General features: G+C 41.4%; 2 protein-coding genes across 3 annotated transcripts in view; one reads left to right on the top strand and one right to left on the bottom strand.

The window, feature by feature from the left end:
* The window catches only part of LOC134226090 (uncharacterized), a 631583-nt gene that overhangs the window by 375163 nt on the left and 236450 nt on the right, over positions 1–19970 (bottom strand). The window lies entirely within an intron of this gene.
* LOC134222814 (uncharacterized protein K02A2.6-like) lies at positions 10125–11528 on the top strand. The gene has a single exon (XM_062701963.1). It carries the CDS (start codon positions 10125–10127, stop codon positions 11526–11528), a length of 1404 nt encoding a protein of 467 aa, XP_062557947.1.

The raw sequence follows: 19970 nt of genomic DNA, 5'->3' as shown, positions 1-19970 counted from the left end.
CGCAGTTATTAACTGCGAGGTTTCTAAGCCAGGTTACCTTTTTGCATTCGTATATCATGAGGCTAACACGATGATACTTTTATGCCCAGGGAAGTCGTGACAATTTCCAATCCGAAAATTGTTTAAACCGGCACCGGGAATCGAATCCAGCCACCCTCAGCATGGTCTTGCTTTGTAGCCGCGCGTCTTACCACACGGCTAAGGAGAGATTCCTCCTGTAATTCCCCTAGAAATTCCTCCAATAATTACTTCAAGAATTCCTCCAGGCTTTCCTCCACAACTTTCTCCAGTAAATCCTCCAGGAATTGCTCCAAGAATTCCGCCATGTTTTTTTTCTGGATTTTTTTGCAGGAATTGTTCATAGAATTCCGTCACTAATTGCTCAAGAATTTTTTTACTAGTTGCTTCAGGAATTCTTTTAGCACTTATAATTTTATGAATTCCTCCAGGATTTTCCCGGAATTCCTCCACAAATGCCTTCAGACATTCCTACAAAAAGTCACCCAGGAATTCCTCCGAGGATGTTGCCGAGAATTCCTCCTCCTCGTGAAATTGAGCTGTATATTTCTCCACGAGTTCATCCGGAAACTCAAAGGCTACACTTCCTATAATCGCATCCAGTCTCATATGTAAAAAAAAAACAATTTAATACACCTAGTAGTGTTACCGTTTTTCTCGATCATCATCAAATCACCTAGGCCAGCGGTTCTCAACTTGGGGTACATGTACCCCTGGGGGTATCTTCGCTGGCCCTAGGGGGTACCCCGGACAAAAATGCGTAATGGCTGACATATTACAATTTCAATCAAAATTTATTGATAAAGTTTTGATAATTGTGTATTTTCTATTTCAAAAAATTATATTGTACATAATATGTAATGCGATCAATAAATCCCAATTGAATCCGGCCTTCCACAACCAGGATTAGGATTAGAAGCATCCTTTTACGCCTCTCAGAAGCCTTCTTTCAAGCAGCTCGAAGGCTTCCTTTCAAGAGGCTCGGAAGCCTCCTTTCAAGTGGTTGAGCTGCCTTCTTTCAAGAGGTTCGGAAGCCTCCTTTCAAGAGGTTCGGAAGCCTCCTTTCAAGTGGTTAGGTTGCCTTCTTTCAAGAGGCTCGGAAGCCTCCTTTCAAGAAGTTCGAAACCCTCCTTTCAAGAAGTTCGGAGCCCTCCTTCTTTTCAAGAGGTTCGGAAGCCTGCTTTCAAGAGGTCCGGAAACCTCCTTTCAAGAGGTTCGGGAGCCTCCTTTCAAGAGGTTCGGAAGCCTCCTTTCAAGAGGCTCGGAAGCCTCCTTTCAAGAGATTCGGAAGCCTCCATTCAAGAGGTTCGGAAGCCTCCTCTCAAGAGGCTCGGTAGCCTCATCTCAAGAGGCTCGGAAGCCCCCTCTCAAGAGGCTCGAAAGCCTCCTTTCATGAGGCTCGGAAGCCTCCTTTCAAGAGCCTTTCTATAGGCGCGAAAGCCTCTTTTCAAGAGGCTCAAAAGCCTCCTTTCAAGAGGCCTCGACGCCTCTTTCCAAGAGGCTTGGAAGGATCCCTTGAAGAGGCTCGGAAGCCTTCTTCCAAGAGGCTTGGAAACCTTCTTTCAAGAGAAGAGACTCGGAAGCCTCTTTTCAAGAAGCTCAAAAGCCTCCTTTTCTAAAGACTCAAAAACCTCCTTTCAAGATACTCGGAAGTCTTCTTTTAAGTGGCTCGGAAGCCTTCTTTCAAATGGTTAGGTTGCCTTCTTTCAAGAGGTTCGTAAGCCTGCCTTCAAGAGGCTCGGAAGTCTACTTTCAAGTGGTTCGGAAGCCTTCTTTCAAGAGGCTCGGAAGCCTCGCTTCAAGAAGCTCAGAATTCTTCTTTCAATAGGCTTGGAAGCATACTATCTAGAGGCTCAGAAGCGTTCTTTCAAGATGCAACGGAAGCTTCCTTTCAAGTAGCTCGAAAACCACCTTCCAAAGACTCGAAAGCCTTTCTATAAGGCTCGAACCTTTCTAGAGGCTCGAAAGCCTTTTTTCAAGAGGCTCGAAAGCCTTTTTTCAAGAGGCTCGAAAGCCTCCCTTCAAGAGACTCAAAAGCCTCCTTTCAAGAGGCCCCGACGCCTCTTTCCAAGAGGCTTGGAAGGATCCTTTCAAGAGGCTCAAAAGCCTCCTTTCAAGGCTTCCAAGGCTCTGAAGCCTTTTTCCAAGAGGATCGGAAGGCTCCTTTCGAGAGGTTCGGAGCCTCTTTTCAAGAGGTACGGAAGCCTCCTTTCAAATGGTTAGGTTGCCTTTTTCAAGAGGTTCGGAGGCCTGCTTTCAAGAGGCTCGGAAGTCTACTTTCAAGTGGTTCAAAAGCTTTCTTTCAAGAGGCTCGGAAGCCTCGCTTCAAGAAGCTCAGAATTCTTCTTTCAATAGGCTTGGAAGCATACTATCAAGAGGCTCAGAAGCGTTCTTTCAAGATGCAACGGAAGCTTCCTTTTAAGTGGCTCGAAAACCGCCTTCAAGAGGCTCGGAAGCCTCTCTATAAGAGGCTCAGAAGCCTCTAATAAAAAGGCGCGGAAGCTTACTCTGAAGGGACTCAAAAGCTTAAAGTATCCTTCAAATGGGCTCGGAATTATGTTTTCAAGAGGATTGGAAGCCTACTTTCGAGAGGTGGTACCTCAAATCATGCAAAAGTTCGAAGGGGTACCTCTCAAGAAAAAGGTTGAGAATCGCTGACCTAGGCCTTGCGCTCTGTCGAATGCAACCTGTAGTGAGAAAATTCGTAAAGGATTACTATATGAAATGTTGTATAATGTTTTCCTTAGCTTTTGTGCCCCATCTTGAAAATGATTGGCCGAGAAACAACAGATACGCTTAGCTCACCAACTGAATATCCTTCCTGGGCATAGAAAGCCATTCCCACTTTACATTATTTGGAGTTCCAATAATTCAAGACCAATAACGATGCCGGCTCCCAATAACGATCATTTGCCACGTCCTCACTGTCAATTTAGATTTAGAGGAGGAAAATTAGTTCGACACTTATTGCTACAAGAGACCGAGGGATCCTCTGCATCTCTTTGTTAGATGAGAAGGTAATCTATAGAAAGTAGCCTCAGTAAACGACTCAATAAATATTTTGTACGAAGCTTAGTCAAAGTAAATTACTCAACCGCACAAAGCAGAACCAACATTTCGATAATCCAAAATAAAACACGAACAATCGCGCACTAAGGTTTGCTTTGTAATTAGTTTTCTCTAATTAATTTATTCTCCCGCACAAAGCAAAAACACTTCTATAACTGCGCGATCATTCTTCATCCCATTCTAAACGAGAGCTGACGCGTACTCAAGTACCGAAGGCTTAACTTTCTAATTAATTTACTCATCCGCTTAAAGGAGAACCAAATTCTTCTCTAATCGCGCGATTGTTCTGCATCAAATACTAAACACAAGCGAACGCGTACTCCATCTTTAAAATGATCGCATTATTGTAAACATAGGGAAGTGGTAGTTTTTAATGTCTGTCCTAATCATTCGCTCTCATTACTTTTTGTATTGTTTAAAGAGGAATTGGATGTTATTGATGAACCACGATGCTTACGAGATGAAGAGTATGAGCTCGATAATCATTATCTGAAAACAATCATGCTTATATTGAAAATAGCCACAAAATGGCATGAAAATTAGCCAAAGCAGTTATAATTTGAACATGATGGGACCCATATGCGGTCATATTCCATATGACATATTTTTTTCGACTTTTTATCAATTAATATTATATATGAAATATGACCATAACAGATTCTGACTTGAAAATGACAGGTATTCAACAACAGGTGCCTGCGGTCAGAGCCGTAGCGTGGACTCTTATGGAAAAAAAGAAATTCACTTTAGATGATAATTAACCTTTTGTCTGTGCTCTGGGGTCAATATGACCCCAGGCCACTTTGAGTGGCTGCCATATTTTTAGTTTTCAACCGATTCTCCTAATTTTTGGTAGTTTGGTAAAACTCGAGATCTGTCTCCTAGGTGCAAAATTCGCTTGAAAAATCTTGAAAATATGCGCTACAGTGTCCTTTTTTCAAAAAACTTACGTTGTCTGTGCTCTGGGGTCAAATTGACCGCGAATTGAAATTGCTATAACTATTTTAATGTTTGGCCAATTTTAGATTTTTGGGGCTGTTTCGAAAGATAATTTAATCATCTTTCAGGTCGTTACCAAAGATTGACTATAGGTGGGCGGGTACATCGCGGGGAGGGGTTTTCGTAAAAAAGGGTGATTTTTCATGCTTATTTTATTATATCTGAAAATCCTACCCATTTTGAACTGCACCTTTTCAAAAAGGTTATGCAGGAAGGCGTCTGCTTTGACATGAGGCATTGATTAGTTTAGCGCTTGGTCGCTAGGTGGCGGTATATTTGAATTCATTATTTTAGACTACTCAAGTAACTCCGATATATGGAATTTTCCTCATTGTAAATATTCTTATCGCACAATTTTGAAATTTGTAAAGATGACGTCTGTAACAAAGTTCGTCTGGTGGGAATAGACTGTCATGTGACGGAATAAATAATAAGGAAATTTACAAATAGGCGGCGCTAGTGTACTTGCAATATTCTTGCATATATGAAATATTGCTTTAGCTTGAGATCCCTCATACCTACACCCAAGTTGTATTCGGCAACATTGTTCAGGATGTCTAGCACTACAAAGCGGTGCTCAATATAATGAGCACTTCTTCCCATTTTTTAATTTGTGCGATAAGAATATTTACACTGAGGAGAATTCTATATATCGGAATATCTTGAGTAGTCTAAAATGATGAATTCACATATACCACCGCCTGGCGGCCGAGTTCTAAACTTATCAACGCCTCATGCCAGAGCACATGCCTTCCCGCATAGCCTTTTTAAAAAATTGCAGTTCAAAATGGGTAGGATTTTCGGATATAAGTAAAATAATCATGAAAAATCACTGTTTTTGTATCCTTGTTCACTAAAACCGAACATTAAAAAAGTTATAGCAATTTCAATTTGGGGTCAATTTGACCCCAGAGCACAGACAACGTAAGTTTTTTTGAGCACAGAGAGAAGGTTAACAATTAAAGTTTTTTACGATTTTCTTGAGATTCAGAAAACTAACAATAATGTGAAAGAAAAAACGGAAACTCTTTGGTTGATTGTTCGAATAGTCATCGGACCTATTAGGATCAAGAAAAATTCAACTTGGAAGTTGGATACATAACGAAGTCAAAAAACTGGAGTTAGTTGGTTAGTTTGTTAGTCAGTAAAATCGAACTCTGGAGTGGGCTGGTCGATGGTCGTCTTCGGATCTGGGCAAGTCCACTGAATCAAATAATGCTATCAACATTTTTTTTCCGACTACATCGGAGTATGCTCCTGAGAAAATGGATTGACAAAAGCAAAAATATAAAAACCAACCACTTAATTTGACGGAAAAAAAAATTTCAAGCCCTTTTTTAGTGGAATGTTTTCAACCGTCTAAAGGCAGCAAAATAAAATTTCCATTAAAAATTAGAAATTTTCCATAAACAATTAGGAAATTGCCAATAAAGAAATCGGGGTATGAGCAATAAATAAATAAAAAAAAATTCCTTAAGTGCTTATTTATTTTTGTTTTGTGGAAAAATTTTAATTGTTTATGGAAATTTTGTTTTATTTGTGGAAATTTAATATTTATTTATTGCTCATACCCTGATTTCTTTATTGGCAATTTTCTATTTTTTTATGGGTGTTTTCTAATTGTTTAGGGGGAGTATTTATTTTAGTCCCGTCTAAGACGAGTTTAGTACTCTCCATTTATTTCCACCAATTATTTTGATATCTTTGCAGATACGTATTTCTACCACAACTTTGTGGTCGTCTACGAGACACTGAAAACGACCACACAGTTGTGGTCGAAATACGTATCTGCAAAGATATCAAAATAATTGGTGGATTTAAATGGAGAGTACTAAACTCGTCTTAACCACTTAATTTGAGAACAATATACCATCACATGTTTACAGCAACATTACGGATCCAGGAGTCTCTCGGTAACGGCCCATAGCGACCAAAAATGGAACTAATCCGGGCGATCCAATATGAGCCATGAATAACATATATCAAACTCCATGTTGTAGGATCGGTAACGGGTAGCCGTTACCTAAATGAAAAGGGATTGCAGATATTTGAATTATTAATATGTAATCTAATCATAGTAGTCGAGGAATACATTCGCTCTCTTCTGAAGTTGTATTAATAGAATTCAGTCGTGTTTTATTGAACAGTCCGAAATATAACATTGGCGACGATAGGAAAAATCAGCGGAAAAAGGTGTGCTTCGGAAAGGCTAATTAAGAATTGAGAAAAATTCAAGATTTACTGTATATAACAAGTGATTGGAGGTAAGTGAATAAAAAACACTATTTCAGAAGCGATGCCACGTGTTTCGCTTAGATAAAACGATGAATGGAAAAAGCTGTTGAAAAAAAAAGGAAAGGGATATAAGAGCATAAAATATTTAAAAAAATATCTACGTTATAAAATAGTGAGGAACTTGTGAGATTTGAATTTATCATCATTTAAAATGAGCGTCACAAAAAAAAAATAAATTGCTTGATACTTCCTCACGATACTCTTCAAATGTTACCATGACAACCCTGGTGGTAGTAACGGAACATGAGAGTTCGTTTTTTTGTATTGGGTTCTGATTAAAATGGGGTATTTGGAATCCTATTGGAACGCCAATTGACAGTTGTTCTTTGTTATGATTGGAAATGGAAAGAACAGTAATAACAGAGTGTGTATTGGAAAGGAATTGATAAAATCATAGACGAAAATAATAATTGTGTGCGGTGAGTAAGTGAAAATTCGTTGAAAAAGAGTAAACGTGTTGAGGCAACTGTGTGCCAATTGGAGAAGCAACTGTGTGCTGCTGGGAATGATGGCAAGAGTGTGCCAGTGAAAAACAAAACAAAAAAAAGAGGCAACCGTGTTCCATTAGAATACGGAATAGCAACCGTGTGCTAAATGTGATAGCAACTGTGTGCTCTGGAAAAAGGGGTGAGTAGGCAGTCATAACATGATATCGAATAAAAGGAGTATTCATGCTTGGTTTATGTTACCGAAATGTTTTGTTATTGACTAATTGCTGAAACGGACTTCTGTGTCCAGTTGTGACAATTGATCAGATTGTGATTAATGATCAGATGAAAATTCTTATTAGAATTTAGGATTGGAGAGAAAAGCTGATGTTCCGTTAAGTTTGATCACTGTCGTGTGGGAATATCAAGCTGAACTAACGGAATTTAAGAAGGCAACATTTGATTTTTTTGTTATACATGAATTCATGAATGGGTTTTGATAAAATATTTTAAGGCAAGGAGCTTATTCCATCCATTCGTTTTTAAATTGGCATCAAATGCTATATCTTGAATGTTTAATCAGGATGGATTCGATGCATCGCGTGCGGCCGTTTAACTTCGTTGCGGATAGGTCACAACTACCTACCGCTTGGCAAAAATGGAAGCGTGAATTGGAGCGATATTTCGATGCAAGCGGCATCATTTCTCAGTGGGAAAAGCGTTCCCAAATGCTTCATTTGGCGGGTCCGGAGGTACAAGAAGTGATTCTCCTTACTACGACGTAGCGATTCGACGTCTTGATGAGCATTTTGAACCGATGCGTAGGAGGAATTATGAACGCCATTTGTTCCGACAAGTAATTCAAAAGGAAAGTGAAAGATTTGCGGATTTTATTCTTCGTTTGCGCATCCAAGCGAAACGTTGTGAGTTTGATCGGTATGATGCTCGAGAAGGTGATGATAGAATCATCGAACAAGTTGTTGAAGGCTGTAAATCTTCCGAACTTCGTCAACAAATATTGGCTAGGGATATGTCTTTGGAGGAAATCGCGATTCACGGAGCGACATTAGCAGATGTGCAGCAGCAGGTGAAAGAAATGAATCGCGTTCCTGCTGCATTTGAGCCGGTAGGCAATATCTTTAGCTAATAGTTGATAGGTATTTACATGTATATCTCATGAATTTTCAGCAGAACCTGAATGAGGTTTCAATGCGCGCAACTGGTAAGAAGTTTTTCGCGAAGGTCAATCGCTCAGAGCAGAGTTTTGGCAGACCGGGTAAAGGCACAGTAGGAGCTTGTTTTGCGTGCGGTCAAAGGGGTCATATGAAAGGAGATTTAATCTGTCGGGCTAAGAATGCGAAGTGTATCAAGTGCAATGAAGTTGGTCATTTTGCAAATCGTTGTCTCAAGCGGCCAAGCAATAGTCTGTACAATGGTCCATCAAATTTTAAAGCTAAGAGGGTTCGAATGATCGAAGAATCTGAGCTACCAGCGGACGAAATTTTTTATGCAATGGGGAAGAATGTTTTTGAATTCGACATAGGTGGCGTAAAAATTCCGATGATTATTGATTCCGGTGCCGATGCCAATATTGTTACGGAAGAAACATGGGTGAAGATGAACCATTTGGGAATTGAGTTTTCCGAATACACACAGGAGGTAGATCGTAAACTAGTAGCGTATGCGACCAACAAGCCAATCGAGATTCTAGGAGTGTTCAGCGCGGTTGTTAGAGCAGGAGAGAAGCAAGCGGATGCGAGGTTCTACATTGCACAGCAGGGGCAACGTAATTTACTCGGCGACAAGACAGCAAAACAATTAGGAGTACTGAAGGTTGGTTTCGACGTCGCGTCAGTAAATGATGCCGAATCGGCCGGTTTTCCGAAGGTTAAGGGTGTCGTTGTTGAGATCCCCATTAACGAATCTGTCCAACCAGTACAGCAAGGGTACAGACGAGCGCCGATTGCTTTGGAAGGGAAATTTTTTGATAAACTGAAGTCACTACTGGAAAAGGACATAATAGAAAAGGTTCATGGCCCATCGGCGTGGGTTTCCCCGATGGTGCCAATAGTGAAAAACTCCGGCGAAGTAAGAATCTGCGTGGATATGAGACGTGCCAATCAGGCTATCCTTCGAGAGTCGCATCCACTACCACTCATTGAAGAAATGTTAGGAGGTTTGGGAGGGGCCAAAAAGTTTACTAAACTGGACATTTGAGCCGGAGGAAGGAGGCCTATCATCAACTTGAACTTTCGGAAAAATCACGATCAATAACAACTTTCATTACAAAGTATGGCCTATTCAGGTAGGTTAAACAACAAGAGTAACAATAATGAACTGGACCAACAACTAATAAACTACTAATACTTCAAACACTTCTCAATTATTTTTTAGATATAAGTGCGTTATGTTCGGAATTTCATGTGCTCCGGAACTTTTTCAAAAGTTATGGACACAATTTTGGCCGGATTGGAAGGTGTTGTAGTTTATTTGGACGATATTTTGCTTTTTGGTGGTACGCAGGAAGAACACGACAAGCGTCTGGAAGCCTTGATGAAAAGATTGAATGAATATGGGGTCCTTTTGAACTTGGAGAAATGTGTGTTCAACGTTGATAGGCTTAAATTTCTCGGCCATGAACTGTCACCTCAAGGAATAAAACCAATACAGAGTCCCGTGTTGGCAATTCAGCAGTTTCGGGAACTAGCTAACGCTGCGGAACTGAGAAGCTTTCTTGGTTTAGTTACATACGAGGGCCGTTTTATTCCCCATTTCGCGACTAAATCTGATCCTCTTTGCGTGTTGTTAAGAGCAGGAAACAAATTTGTTTGGACAAAAAGTCAGCAATCAGCGTTTGAGGACATAAAACGAGCGATCTGTAATATAAGTCATCTGGGATTTTCCGATCCCGAGACAAAACAATCTTGACTGCAGATGCCAGTCCATCAGGTCTTGGTGCAGTTTTACTTCAAGAAAATGCCAATGGTTCAAAGAGGATTATTGCCTATGCTAGCAAATCGCTAAACGAATTGGAGCGCAAGTATTTTCAAACCGAAAAGGAAGCTTTAGCTTTGGTTTGGGCAGTCGATAGGTTTAACTTATATCTACAGGGAACGCGTTTCAAATTAATAACCGACTGTAAACCTTTGCTATTTTTGTTTAGTCCTCGATCCAAGCCATGTGCACGGTTAGAACGGCGGGTCCTGAGACTACAGTCTTACAGTTATGAGATAGTTCATGAAGCTGGAAGCACTAACTTGGCCGACGCACTATCCAGACTGTCACAAGCAGATAATTCTCATTTTGACAATGATAATGAAAATTACGTACAATTTTACGTCACCAGTTGCTGTAAAGGTCGAAGAAATCAAAGCCAAATCAAAAGATGATGGAGTAATCCGTGATGTCGTATTAGCGCTTAACGGAGAATGTTTAACGGAACGTGCAAAGTCATTCAAACCTTATATGACGGAATTGTGCGTATCAGAAGACGTGTTGTTAAGGGGAGAGAGGATCGTCATTCCACACTCTCTACAGGATCGCATTCTAAATCTGGCACATGAAGGACATCCTGGTATTGTCGTAATGAAACGGCGCTTGCGACATAAAGTCTGGTGGCCCATTATGGATAAACAAGTTGAAATATTTGTCAAAAGCTGCAAAGAATGTACCCTGGTATCCTCTTTATCTCCGCCGGAACCATTGATTCGAACTAAAATGCCGGATAAACCATGGACCCACATCGCTATTGACTTTATGGGACCACTTCCTTCCGGCCACAACTTATTGGTTCTTATTGACTACTTTAGTCGCTTCATTGAAGTAGTTATCATGCGAGAAATAACAGCAAAGCTAACGATTCAAGCACTACATGAAACATTTTGCCGTTATGGAATACCGGAAACAATGGAGACAGATAATGGTCCGCAGTTTGTGAGTGAGGCAATGGATCAGTTCTGTGAAGAATTTGGAATTAATTTAATGAAAACCTCGCCATATTGGCCTCAAGCTAATGGAGAAGTGGAGAGAGCTAATAGGTCACTCAAAAAGCGACTTCAAATCAGTCAAGAAATGTCAAATGCCGATTGGAAATGGGATCTTAGAATGTACCTTTTAATGTATAATTCCACACCTCACTCCACCACTGGAGTAGCTCCATCGGCGTTAATGTTTGGAAGGGTTCTCCGTGACAAACTTCCCGAAATGCGTACGTTAGGAACCAAGTTGGTAGAGGACGTAATGGACCGCGACAGTGAAAAGAAGCTGAAAGAGGCAGAATATGCAGACAAACGCAGACATGCCCAACCGAGTCAAATTAAAGCAGGGGATACAGTGATTGCTAAGCGTATGATTAAGGCCAATAAGTTATCCAGTAATTTCAGTCCCGAAGAATTAGAAGTGCTGTATCGGACTGGTTCCAATGTTGCAGTAAGATCAAAAGAGTCTGGAAGAATTCTACATCGGAACGTGTTTCACCTTAAACCTGTTGTATCTGGTTATCATACAACGGACCAAGGCAGTAGCAGTGCTCAAGAAACTACTGAAGATTCGGAAGCAATATCAAACCACCAAGCAGCTCCGGAAACAACATTAGGAGATTCAAATTCAGAAACAGTAGTTCTCAAACAGAGACCTCAACGAGCTCTTCGGCAGCCTAGGTATTCAAATGATTTTCAAGTGAATATTGTTCGAAACATGAAGGAAAAGGAGGGAATGTAGGATCGGTAACGGGTAGCCGTTACCTAAATGAAAAGGGATTGCAGATATTTGAATTATTAATATGTAATCTAATCATAGTAGTCGAGGAATACATTCGCTCTCTTCTGAAGTTGTATTAATAGAATTCAGTCGTGTTTTATTGAACAGTCCGAAATATAACACATGTCTCTTTGATAATTTTTGGATTCAATGCATCCAGATTTTTTTTAACTTATTGGTTTTCAAAATTGTTCCATTTCTCATGGAGTAAATCTAGATGTTGACGCCTTAGGGTTGAAATATGTCAAAGTCAATGCAGTGAAATACATGGATCTCAGCATATTCAGCGGCCTTACTCGTTATTAATTGAATTTCGAGTATAAACAGATCATGTATTTACTGCATGTTCTTTTCAACGACGCAGCCATTTTTTTAAACTTAATTGAGTTTGAACGGAATGTTTCTTCTAACAAATTGAAGGGAAAGGTTATGGCACTTAAATTATTTAGATGGCGCTTTAAACTCACAGGGTGGCCGCGCGGTCAAAAAAGGGTGGCGGCGCTCAAAAATCACCAGGCGGCGCACAGATGCTGAAACGTAAGAAAATAATATGACTTATAATAAAACTTTTTGAAACATTCATCATGTCCTAAATCAATGCATCGTCTATCTGCTCTTCACTAAATCATTTTCATTCCGCTAAATCGTATCCTTCCAAGTCATCAAACTACTCGCGCCATTATCGTCTGCAGTTAACCAAAACTCGACGTCATTCAACCGTCCAGAACCCGGTGCAATCTGCATCCTAGAAATGAACTCTGGCCAATTGTGCAGGAGCGCACTGCGACACACGCACACCCGATGCGACGAGGAGCTCCCAGTTCATTATGGCCATGGCACGCGAAAAGGCTGCGATTCGCATAATTTGAGTTTTGGTCGCGCACACTGCGAGGCGGTTTTCGGTTCACCGGCCAAACATCATCAGCCAACAGGGCCGGGGCCTCCCTCGTGGATGTGTGTAGCACAACAGCATTCAGCTTTGGCGTAGGTACCACCTTCGATCCTGTTGGGCGAAGCGAAGCGAAAAGGGTTACGCGACCGAACGAACCGCCCAAACCGAACTACAACGCAGTGGTGGGTTACCTTTCCGTAAACCGAGCCGGGGCCGGAACAGAAGTTGAAAATGTTTAGTAACTTTGAAATTAAAGTGCATTGAATTGATATTTGCTGTAAAGAATGAGACTGAAAACATTCTATGTAGATTTAATTGTTTCTAGCTACAATGAATCAATATTGACAGCTTGAAGACAGTTTTATTTGTGAAATAGCGTCAAGAAGACGTATTTCTGTATGTCATTGTTATGCAGCTTATGCTTCTTCTAAACATATAATATTTGCTAAAACACTTGATTAGATTTGAAATTTTGTCCAGCTATCGGCCACGGTGCCGCCACCCGACCGACCGGTTGTTATAGGTATGCGAATAAACTTCATATGAACATCACGTATCCTGCTGCGAGGTGGACCCAAAGTGTGCAAATTTCAGGGAGTTTTACGAATCCAATTTATCTGTTTTTGAACCGCACCGACCCGGCGTGCACACACTGCTGACTGCGTCGCGTCGTTTTGGTAAGTGTTTCTCAATAATAATAATTGAATGAATGGATGTGCCCCGCTGGGAGCTCTCGGCTGGACCTTCTTCTTGCCGGGGAGATTCGACCCGGTTCCGTCGCGCACCCGGGTGCTGTGTCCCGGGCGGGTTCGGTCCGTGTGTTGGTGCGATGATGGACGACAGCCGAGTCAAATTTGATTATTATTTTTGTTATGTAAATCGAAAAGCAATTCGGCGGGAGAAATTGAATTGAAGATGCTCGTTCAAATGGTGTTTTGAGTTTTGGAAATCAAATCTTGGGAATACTCGTGGATCTAATGAACCACGAGTCCGATGTTGTGGATTAATGAAGAGGAGCGAGATACAGTTTAGGCCAAACATTCAAAAAGGTTTCAACAAAATACTGTTTTTAAAAATAATTAGACTACTTTTAATTATTCTGTTATATTTTTAAGGCTATTTAAATATTGATCAAAGTCATTATGATTGTCCGCTGGTCACATGATAAATGCGAATGAAACGAAATATCCAATCTGAGGCCTTTTGGAATGTTCGTCTTAGTTCTTTATAATTACTTCCTTGCCTTCCACCGTAAGTTGAAAGTAATGAGGATTTCCCTACATTTGCCCTCGCGTTGCTATCAGCTAAGCTGAGTAGACGTGGGTACGTCCTCAAGTTGTTTATTGCAATAAACAGGAACTGGCTATGGGTGGATTTTGTCCCGTGTAGGGCTGGGGTGGGAAATAACTTTAGAGACGATGGCGAACCATTCACAGTGGATATCCATCAGAGATACGCTTACTTAAATTAGTTACGTATTTCATTTAAGCTTCCTTTCTACCCAACAGCCTGGGTTGTCGACCCGAAGTTCAGTGGCGGAGCTTGAGCTGAGATTTTTGGGGCGAATGGAAAGAGAAGATCAACAAATAAGGTGGAATGACATTTTAGAAGGATGAATAACAAAAATGTTACTACATATTCATAGAATATGGTTGATGATTTTTCCCGAAAAAATTATAATAATTGCCAGGAGAGGTTTAATAGAATTTCTCGGAGAAAGTCAGACGAATTTCATGGAAAATCAGAAAAATTTCAATTGGAAGATTAAGAGACTTTTCTCTCGGAATTAAAAAAAATCCTTTAAATATTCATAAAATTAAATCTGTTGGAAATTCAGAAAGTCCATTGGAAATTCACGAGAATTTTTCATGGAAATTTCCCCTGGAAATTCTGAATAATTTGTGTATGGAATTCAGAAGAATGGGTAATGGAAATGAGGAATTGAAATTCAATTCCTTTGAAATTCAAAAGAATACCCAGAAGATATACTTGGGGAAAATCAGAATAAATTTACGGGTAAACTAAGAAAAAAAATCCCATTTTCAGGATATTTTCTGTGAAAAACAGATCGAATTGAAAGAATTTTCCGTTTTCCCGGTTATCTTGATAATGAAGTGTAAAATAATGAAATGGCCGGTAACAAGAAAAGCCCTGAATGATAAACCTAGCAATATCCAACGATGCCTACCAACTAACAAATATTCCTACCTGTGATTATTGTGGAGACGTAGAGGTGAACACGGTTTTCAAACAGCAAAAAACACCTATCAATATTCCTTCCGTTTTCCTAATTGACTTGGTGGCCATTTGGTCATTTGAAAGCTTGAGTCACTGAAATTTGCACACTGAGAATGTCTGAACTGGAGCTAAGCGATTGTTTTTGGTGAAGCCCAACGGCTCACGGTGTGTCTATGGGGAAACATTATTTTTCAAAAATCAGTATCTTTGAAACACCCACTACGCGAAAGTAGATGCTCTCCTCTTTCATATAGTGGGTAAACTAAAATGTTCTATCGGGGGATCTAGAACAATTTTTATTTTTTTCACTATTTTCAGTGCAAATTCCATAGAAATCTCAAATGATAGCCGATTTAACCCCCCAAAAATGTATGGAAAAATGACCCCCGATAGAACATTTTAAAAATGCACCTACGTGAAAGAGGAAAACCTATACTTTCATGTAGTGAGTGTTTTGGAGATACTGATTTTTTGAAAATAAGCCTCTTCGGACAAACACACCGTGGGCTATCTTTGTCTCCTCACTTCGTAGCATATTCATTTTTGGTTGTGCGCTGTCTCTTTCTGAATGCATATCAGTCAGTGGGTATTTATTTATATTACGATAACCGATTTTGACCAATGAATGACGGGTTCATGAAAAAATTAAATAAAAGGGAAACGATTAATATTCCAGACAGGATATTCACTTTGGCGAATCCCTCTAACTAACAACGATGGATCTATACCCCTTTTTCAAAAGACATCTAGTCGTATGATTGTTCCGTTGTATAACACTTGGTCGGAAAGACATTACGTCGAATTGACATTAGATTATATGGCCATTAGGGCAAAATTAAGTTTTCGGTCACCCATTAGCGAATTATTAATGTTTTCTGGATTTTTCAGTCTGAAAAATATTCAAACGGGTTTACATTTGCATTTCCCGACGCGACGTTTCGAACCGTTTATTGGGTCTTTTTGCAAGGGAAAATCTATCTGCAGTTTTTCGGACACTTAGAAGTACACGAAAAACGACAGATTATTTTTTACCTTGCAAAAGGACCAATAAACGGACCGAAACGTCAGGGAATGCAAATGTGAACCTGTTTCTGAAATTTTAAGATTGAAAAAACCAGGAGACAAGAACAAATATTTTGGTCGAACTATAATCAATTAACTAATTATGTACAAATATTGAGTGAAACAAAGAGTATCCATGAAAAGCATGATAAAACCTATGCTGCACTTTACTTTCCATTATATGTCCATTCGACTAAAAGTCTCTTTGACTGAACGTCTTTCCGGCGAAATGTTATAAAACCAAAGTGTCATTGGACTAAATGGATATGATATGTCCCAAAGCCGACTACGATGAAGCATTGGCAACAAAACATTGGAGTAATTCTCGTTGAGACCGGTCACTATTTGCACTCGAAAGCAGGCTCGCAAGCTTCCTTTCAAGATGCTCGTAACTCTCCTTTAACAAGGCTTAAATAGGAGCCTCCTTTCAAGAGGCTCGGAAGCTTCCTTTCAATAGGCTCGGAAGCCTCCTTTCAAGAGGCTCGAAAGCCTCCTTTCAAGAGGCTCGGAAGCCTTCTTTCAAGAGGCTCGGAAGCCTTCTTTCAAGAGGCTCGGAAGCTTCCTTTCAAGAGACTCGGAAGCCTCCTTTCAAGAGGCTCGGAAGCCTCCTTTCAAGAGGCTCGGAAGCCTCCTTTCAAGAGGCTCGGAAGCCTCCTTTCAAGAGGCTCAGGAAGCCTCCTTTCTAGAGGCTCAGGAAGCCTCCTTTCAAGAGGCTCAGGAAGCCTCCTTTCAAGAGGCTCAGGAAGCCTCCTATCAAAATGCCCGGAAGCATCCTTTCAAGAGGCTCAGAAGCCTCCTATCAAGAGGCTCAGCAGCCTCCTTTCAAGAGGCTCAGGAAGCCTCCTTTCAAGAAGCTCAGGAAGCCTCCTTTCAATAGGCTCAGAAGCCTCCTTTCAAGAGACTCAGAAGCCTCCTTTCAAGAGGCTCAGAAGCCTCCTTTCAAGAGGCTCAGAAGCCTCCTTTCAAGAGGCTCAGGCCTCCTTTCAAGAGGCTCAGAAGCCTCCTTTCAAGAGGCTCAGAGCCTCCTTTCAAGAGGCTCAAGCCTCTTTCAAGAGGCTCAGAAGCCTCCTTTCAAGAGGCTCAGAAGCCTCCTTTCAAGAGCTCAGAAGCCTCCTTTCAAGAGCTCAGAGCCTCCTTTCAAGAGGCTCAGAAGCCTCCTTTCAAGAGGCTCAGAAGCCTCCTTTCAAGAGGCTCAAGCCTCCTTTCAAGAGGCTCAGAAGTCTCCTTTCAAGAGGCTCAAGCCTCCTTTCAAGAGGCTCGGACGACTCCTTTCAGGGGGCTCAGAGACTCCTTCTAAGAGGCTCAGAGCCTCCTTTCAAGAGGCTCGGAGGCCTCCTTTCGAGAGGTTCTGAAGCCTCCTTTCAAGGGGCTCGGAAGCCTCCTTCAAAGAGGCTCGGAAGCCTCCTTTCAATAGGCTCGGAAGCCTCCTTTCAAGAAGCTTGGAAGCCTCCTTTCAAGAGGCTCGGAAGCCTCCTTTCAAGAGGCTCGGAAGCCTCCTTTCAAGAGGCTCGGAAGCCTCCTTTCAAGAGGTTCGGAAGCCTCCTTTCAAGAGGCTCGGAAGCCTACTACCAAGAGGTTCGGAAGCCTCCTTTCAAGAGGCTCGGAAGACTCCTTTCGGGGGGCTCGGAAGACTCCTTTCGAGAGGCTCGGAAGCCTCCTTTCAAGAGGCTCGGGTGCCTCATTTCAAAAGTTTCGGAAGCCTCCTTTCAAGAGGTTCGGAAGCTTCCTTTCAAGAGGTTCGGAAGCCTTCTTTCAAGAGGCTCGGAAGACTCCTTTCAAGAGGCTCGGAAGCCTTTTTTCAAGAGACTCGGAAGCCTCCTTTCAAGAGACTCGGAAGCCTCCTTTCAAAAGGCTTGGAAGCCTCCTTTCAAGAGACTCGGAAGCCTCCTTTCAAGAGACTCGGAAGCCTCCTTTCATGAGGCTCGTAAGTCTCCTTTCAAAAGGCTCGGAAGCCTCCTTTCAAGAGGCTCGTAAGCCTCCTTTCAAGAGGCTCGTAAGCCTCCTTTCAAGAGGCTCGTAAGCCTCCTTTCAAGAGGCTCGGAAGCCTCCTTTCAAGAGGCTCGGAAGCCTCCTTTCAAGAGGCTCGGAAGCCTCCTTTCAAGAGCCTCGGAAGCCTCCTTTCAAGAGGCTTGGAAGCCTCCCTTCAAGAGGCTCGGAAGCCTTCTTCCAAGAGGCTCAGAAGCCTCCTTCCAAAAGGCTCGGAAGCCTCCTTCCAAGAGGCTCGGAAGCCTCTTTCTAAGAGGCTCGGAAGCCTCCTTTCAAGAGGCTCAGGAAGCCTCCTCCAAGAGGCTCGGAAGCCTCCTTCCAAGAGGCTCAGGCCTCCTTCCAAGAGGCTCAGAAGACTCCTTCCAAGAGGCTCGGTAGACTCCTTCCAAGAGGCTCGGAAGCCTCCTTCCAAGAGGCTCAGAAGCCTCCTTCCAAGAGGCTCAGAAGCCTCCTTCCAAGAGGCTCAGGAAGCCTCCTTCCAAGAGGCTCAGAAGCCTCCTTCCAAGAGGCTCAGAAGCCTCCTTCCAAGAGGCTCGGAAGCCTCCTTCCAAGAGGCTCAGAAGCCTCCTTCCAAGAGGCTCAGAAGCCTCCTTCCAAGAGGCTCAGAAGCCTCCTTCCAAGAGGCTCAAGCCTCCTCCAAGAGGCTCAGGAAGCCTCCTTCCAAGAGGCTCAGGCCTCCTTCCAAGAGGCTCGAAGCCTCCTTCCAAGAGGCTCAGAAGCCTCCTTCCAAGAGGCTCAAGCCTCCTTCCAAGAGGCTCGGAAGCCTCCTTCCAAGAGGCTCGGAAGCCTCCTTCCAAGAGGCCTGGAAGCCTCCTTCCAAGAGACTCAGAAGCCTCCTTCCAAGAGGCTCAGAAGCCTCCTTCCAAGAGGCTCAGGCCTCCTTTCAAGAGGCTCAGAAGCCTCCTTCCAAGAGCTCAGGAAGCCTCCTTCCAAGAGGCTCGGAAGCCTCCTTCCAAGAGGCTCGGAAGCCTCCTTCCAAGAGGCTCGGAAGCCTCCTTCCAAGAGGCTCGGAAGCCTCCTTCCAAGAGGCTCGGAAGACTCCTTTCAAGAGGCTCGGAAGCCTCCTACCAAGAGTGCTCGGGTGCCTCATTTCAAGAGGTTTGAAAGCCTCCTTTCAAGATGCTCGGAAGACTCCTTTCGAGGGGCTCGGAAGCCTCCTTTCAAGAGGCTCGGAAGGGCAGCTAAATAAAATTTCCATTTAAAATTAGAAATTTTCCATAAACAATTAGGAAATTGCCAATAAAAAAATCAGGGTATGAGCAATAAATAATTATAAAATTTCCACAAATAAAACAAAATTTCCATAAACTATTAAGAATTTTCCACAAAACAAAAATAAATAAGCACTTTTAAAAGCAAAAATAGCAATTATAAAAGAAGAATTTTCCATAAAGAAATGAAAATGTTTCACGAAAAAAATACAAAATTTCCATAAATAAATCAATATTAGCAATAAACAATTACAAAATTTTCCACAAAATAAATATATTTTTTTCCATAAAAAAATAAAATTTTCCACAAAATAATCAATACGGATCAATAAAAAAAATTAGAAAATTTCCATAAAAAAATACAAGAAAGCAATAAAGCTGATGAAATTTTACATGAATTTTAAACGCTTTTAAAGAAGGGTCATCTATGGAAAAAAGCACAGTTTGATTGCTTTTTATATTTCTTTATGGAAATTTTCTTATTTTTTATTGCTTTTATTGATCATTTCGTGGAAAATTTTTATTTTGTTATGGAAAAAATATATTTATTTTGTGGAAAATTTTGTTTTTTTATTGCTAATATTGATTTATTTACGGGATTTTTTTATTTTTTTCCGTGGAAAATTTAATTTTTTTATGGAAAATTCTTCTTTATAATTGCAATTTTTGCTTTTAAAAGTGCTTATTTATTTTTGTTTTGTGGAAAATTTTTAATTGTTTATGGAAATTTTGTTTTATTTGTGGAAATTTTATATTTATTTATTGCTCATACCCTGATTTCTTTATTGGCAATTTTCAATTTTCTTATGGGAATTTTCTAATTGTTTAGGGGGAGTATTTATTTTAGTCGCTCGGAAGCCTCCTACCAAGAGGCTCGGAAGCCTCCTTTCAAGAGGCTCGGGTGCCTCATTTCAAGAGCATTCTTTCAAGAGGCTCGGAAGACTCCTTTCGGGGGGGCTCGTAAGACTCCGTTCGGGAGGCTCGGAAGCCTCCTTTCAAGAGGCTCGGAAGACT

The sequence above is a fragment of the Armigeres subalbatus genome, chromosome 3 (assembly GCF_024139115.2).
Source record: "Armigeres subalbatus isolate Guangzhou_Male chromosome 3, GZ_Asu_2, whole genome shotgun sequence".
Classification (NCBI taxonomy): domain Eukaryota; kingdom Metazoa; phylum Arthropoda; class Insecta; order Diptera; family Culicidae; genus Armigeres; species Armigeres subalbatus.
This window is presented reverse-complemented; position numbering and strand designations above follow the sequence as displayed.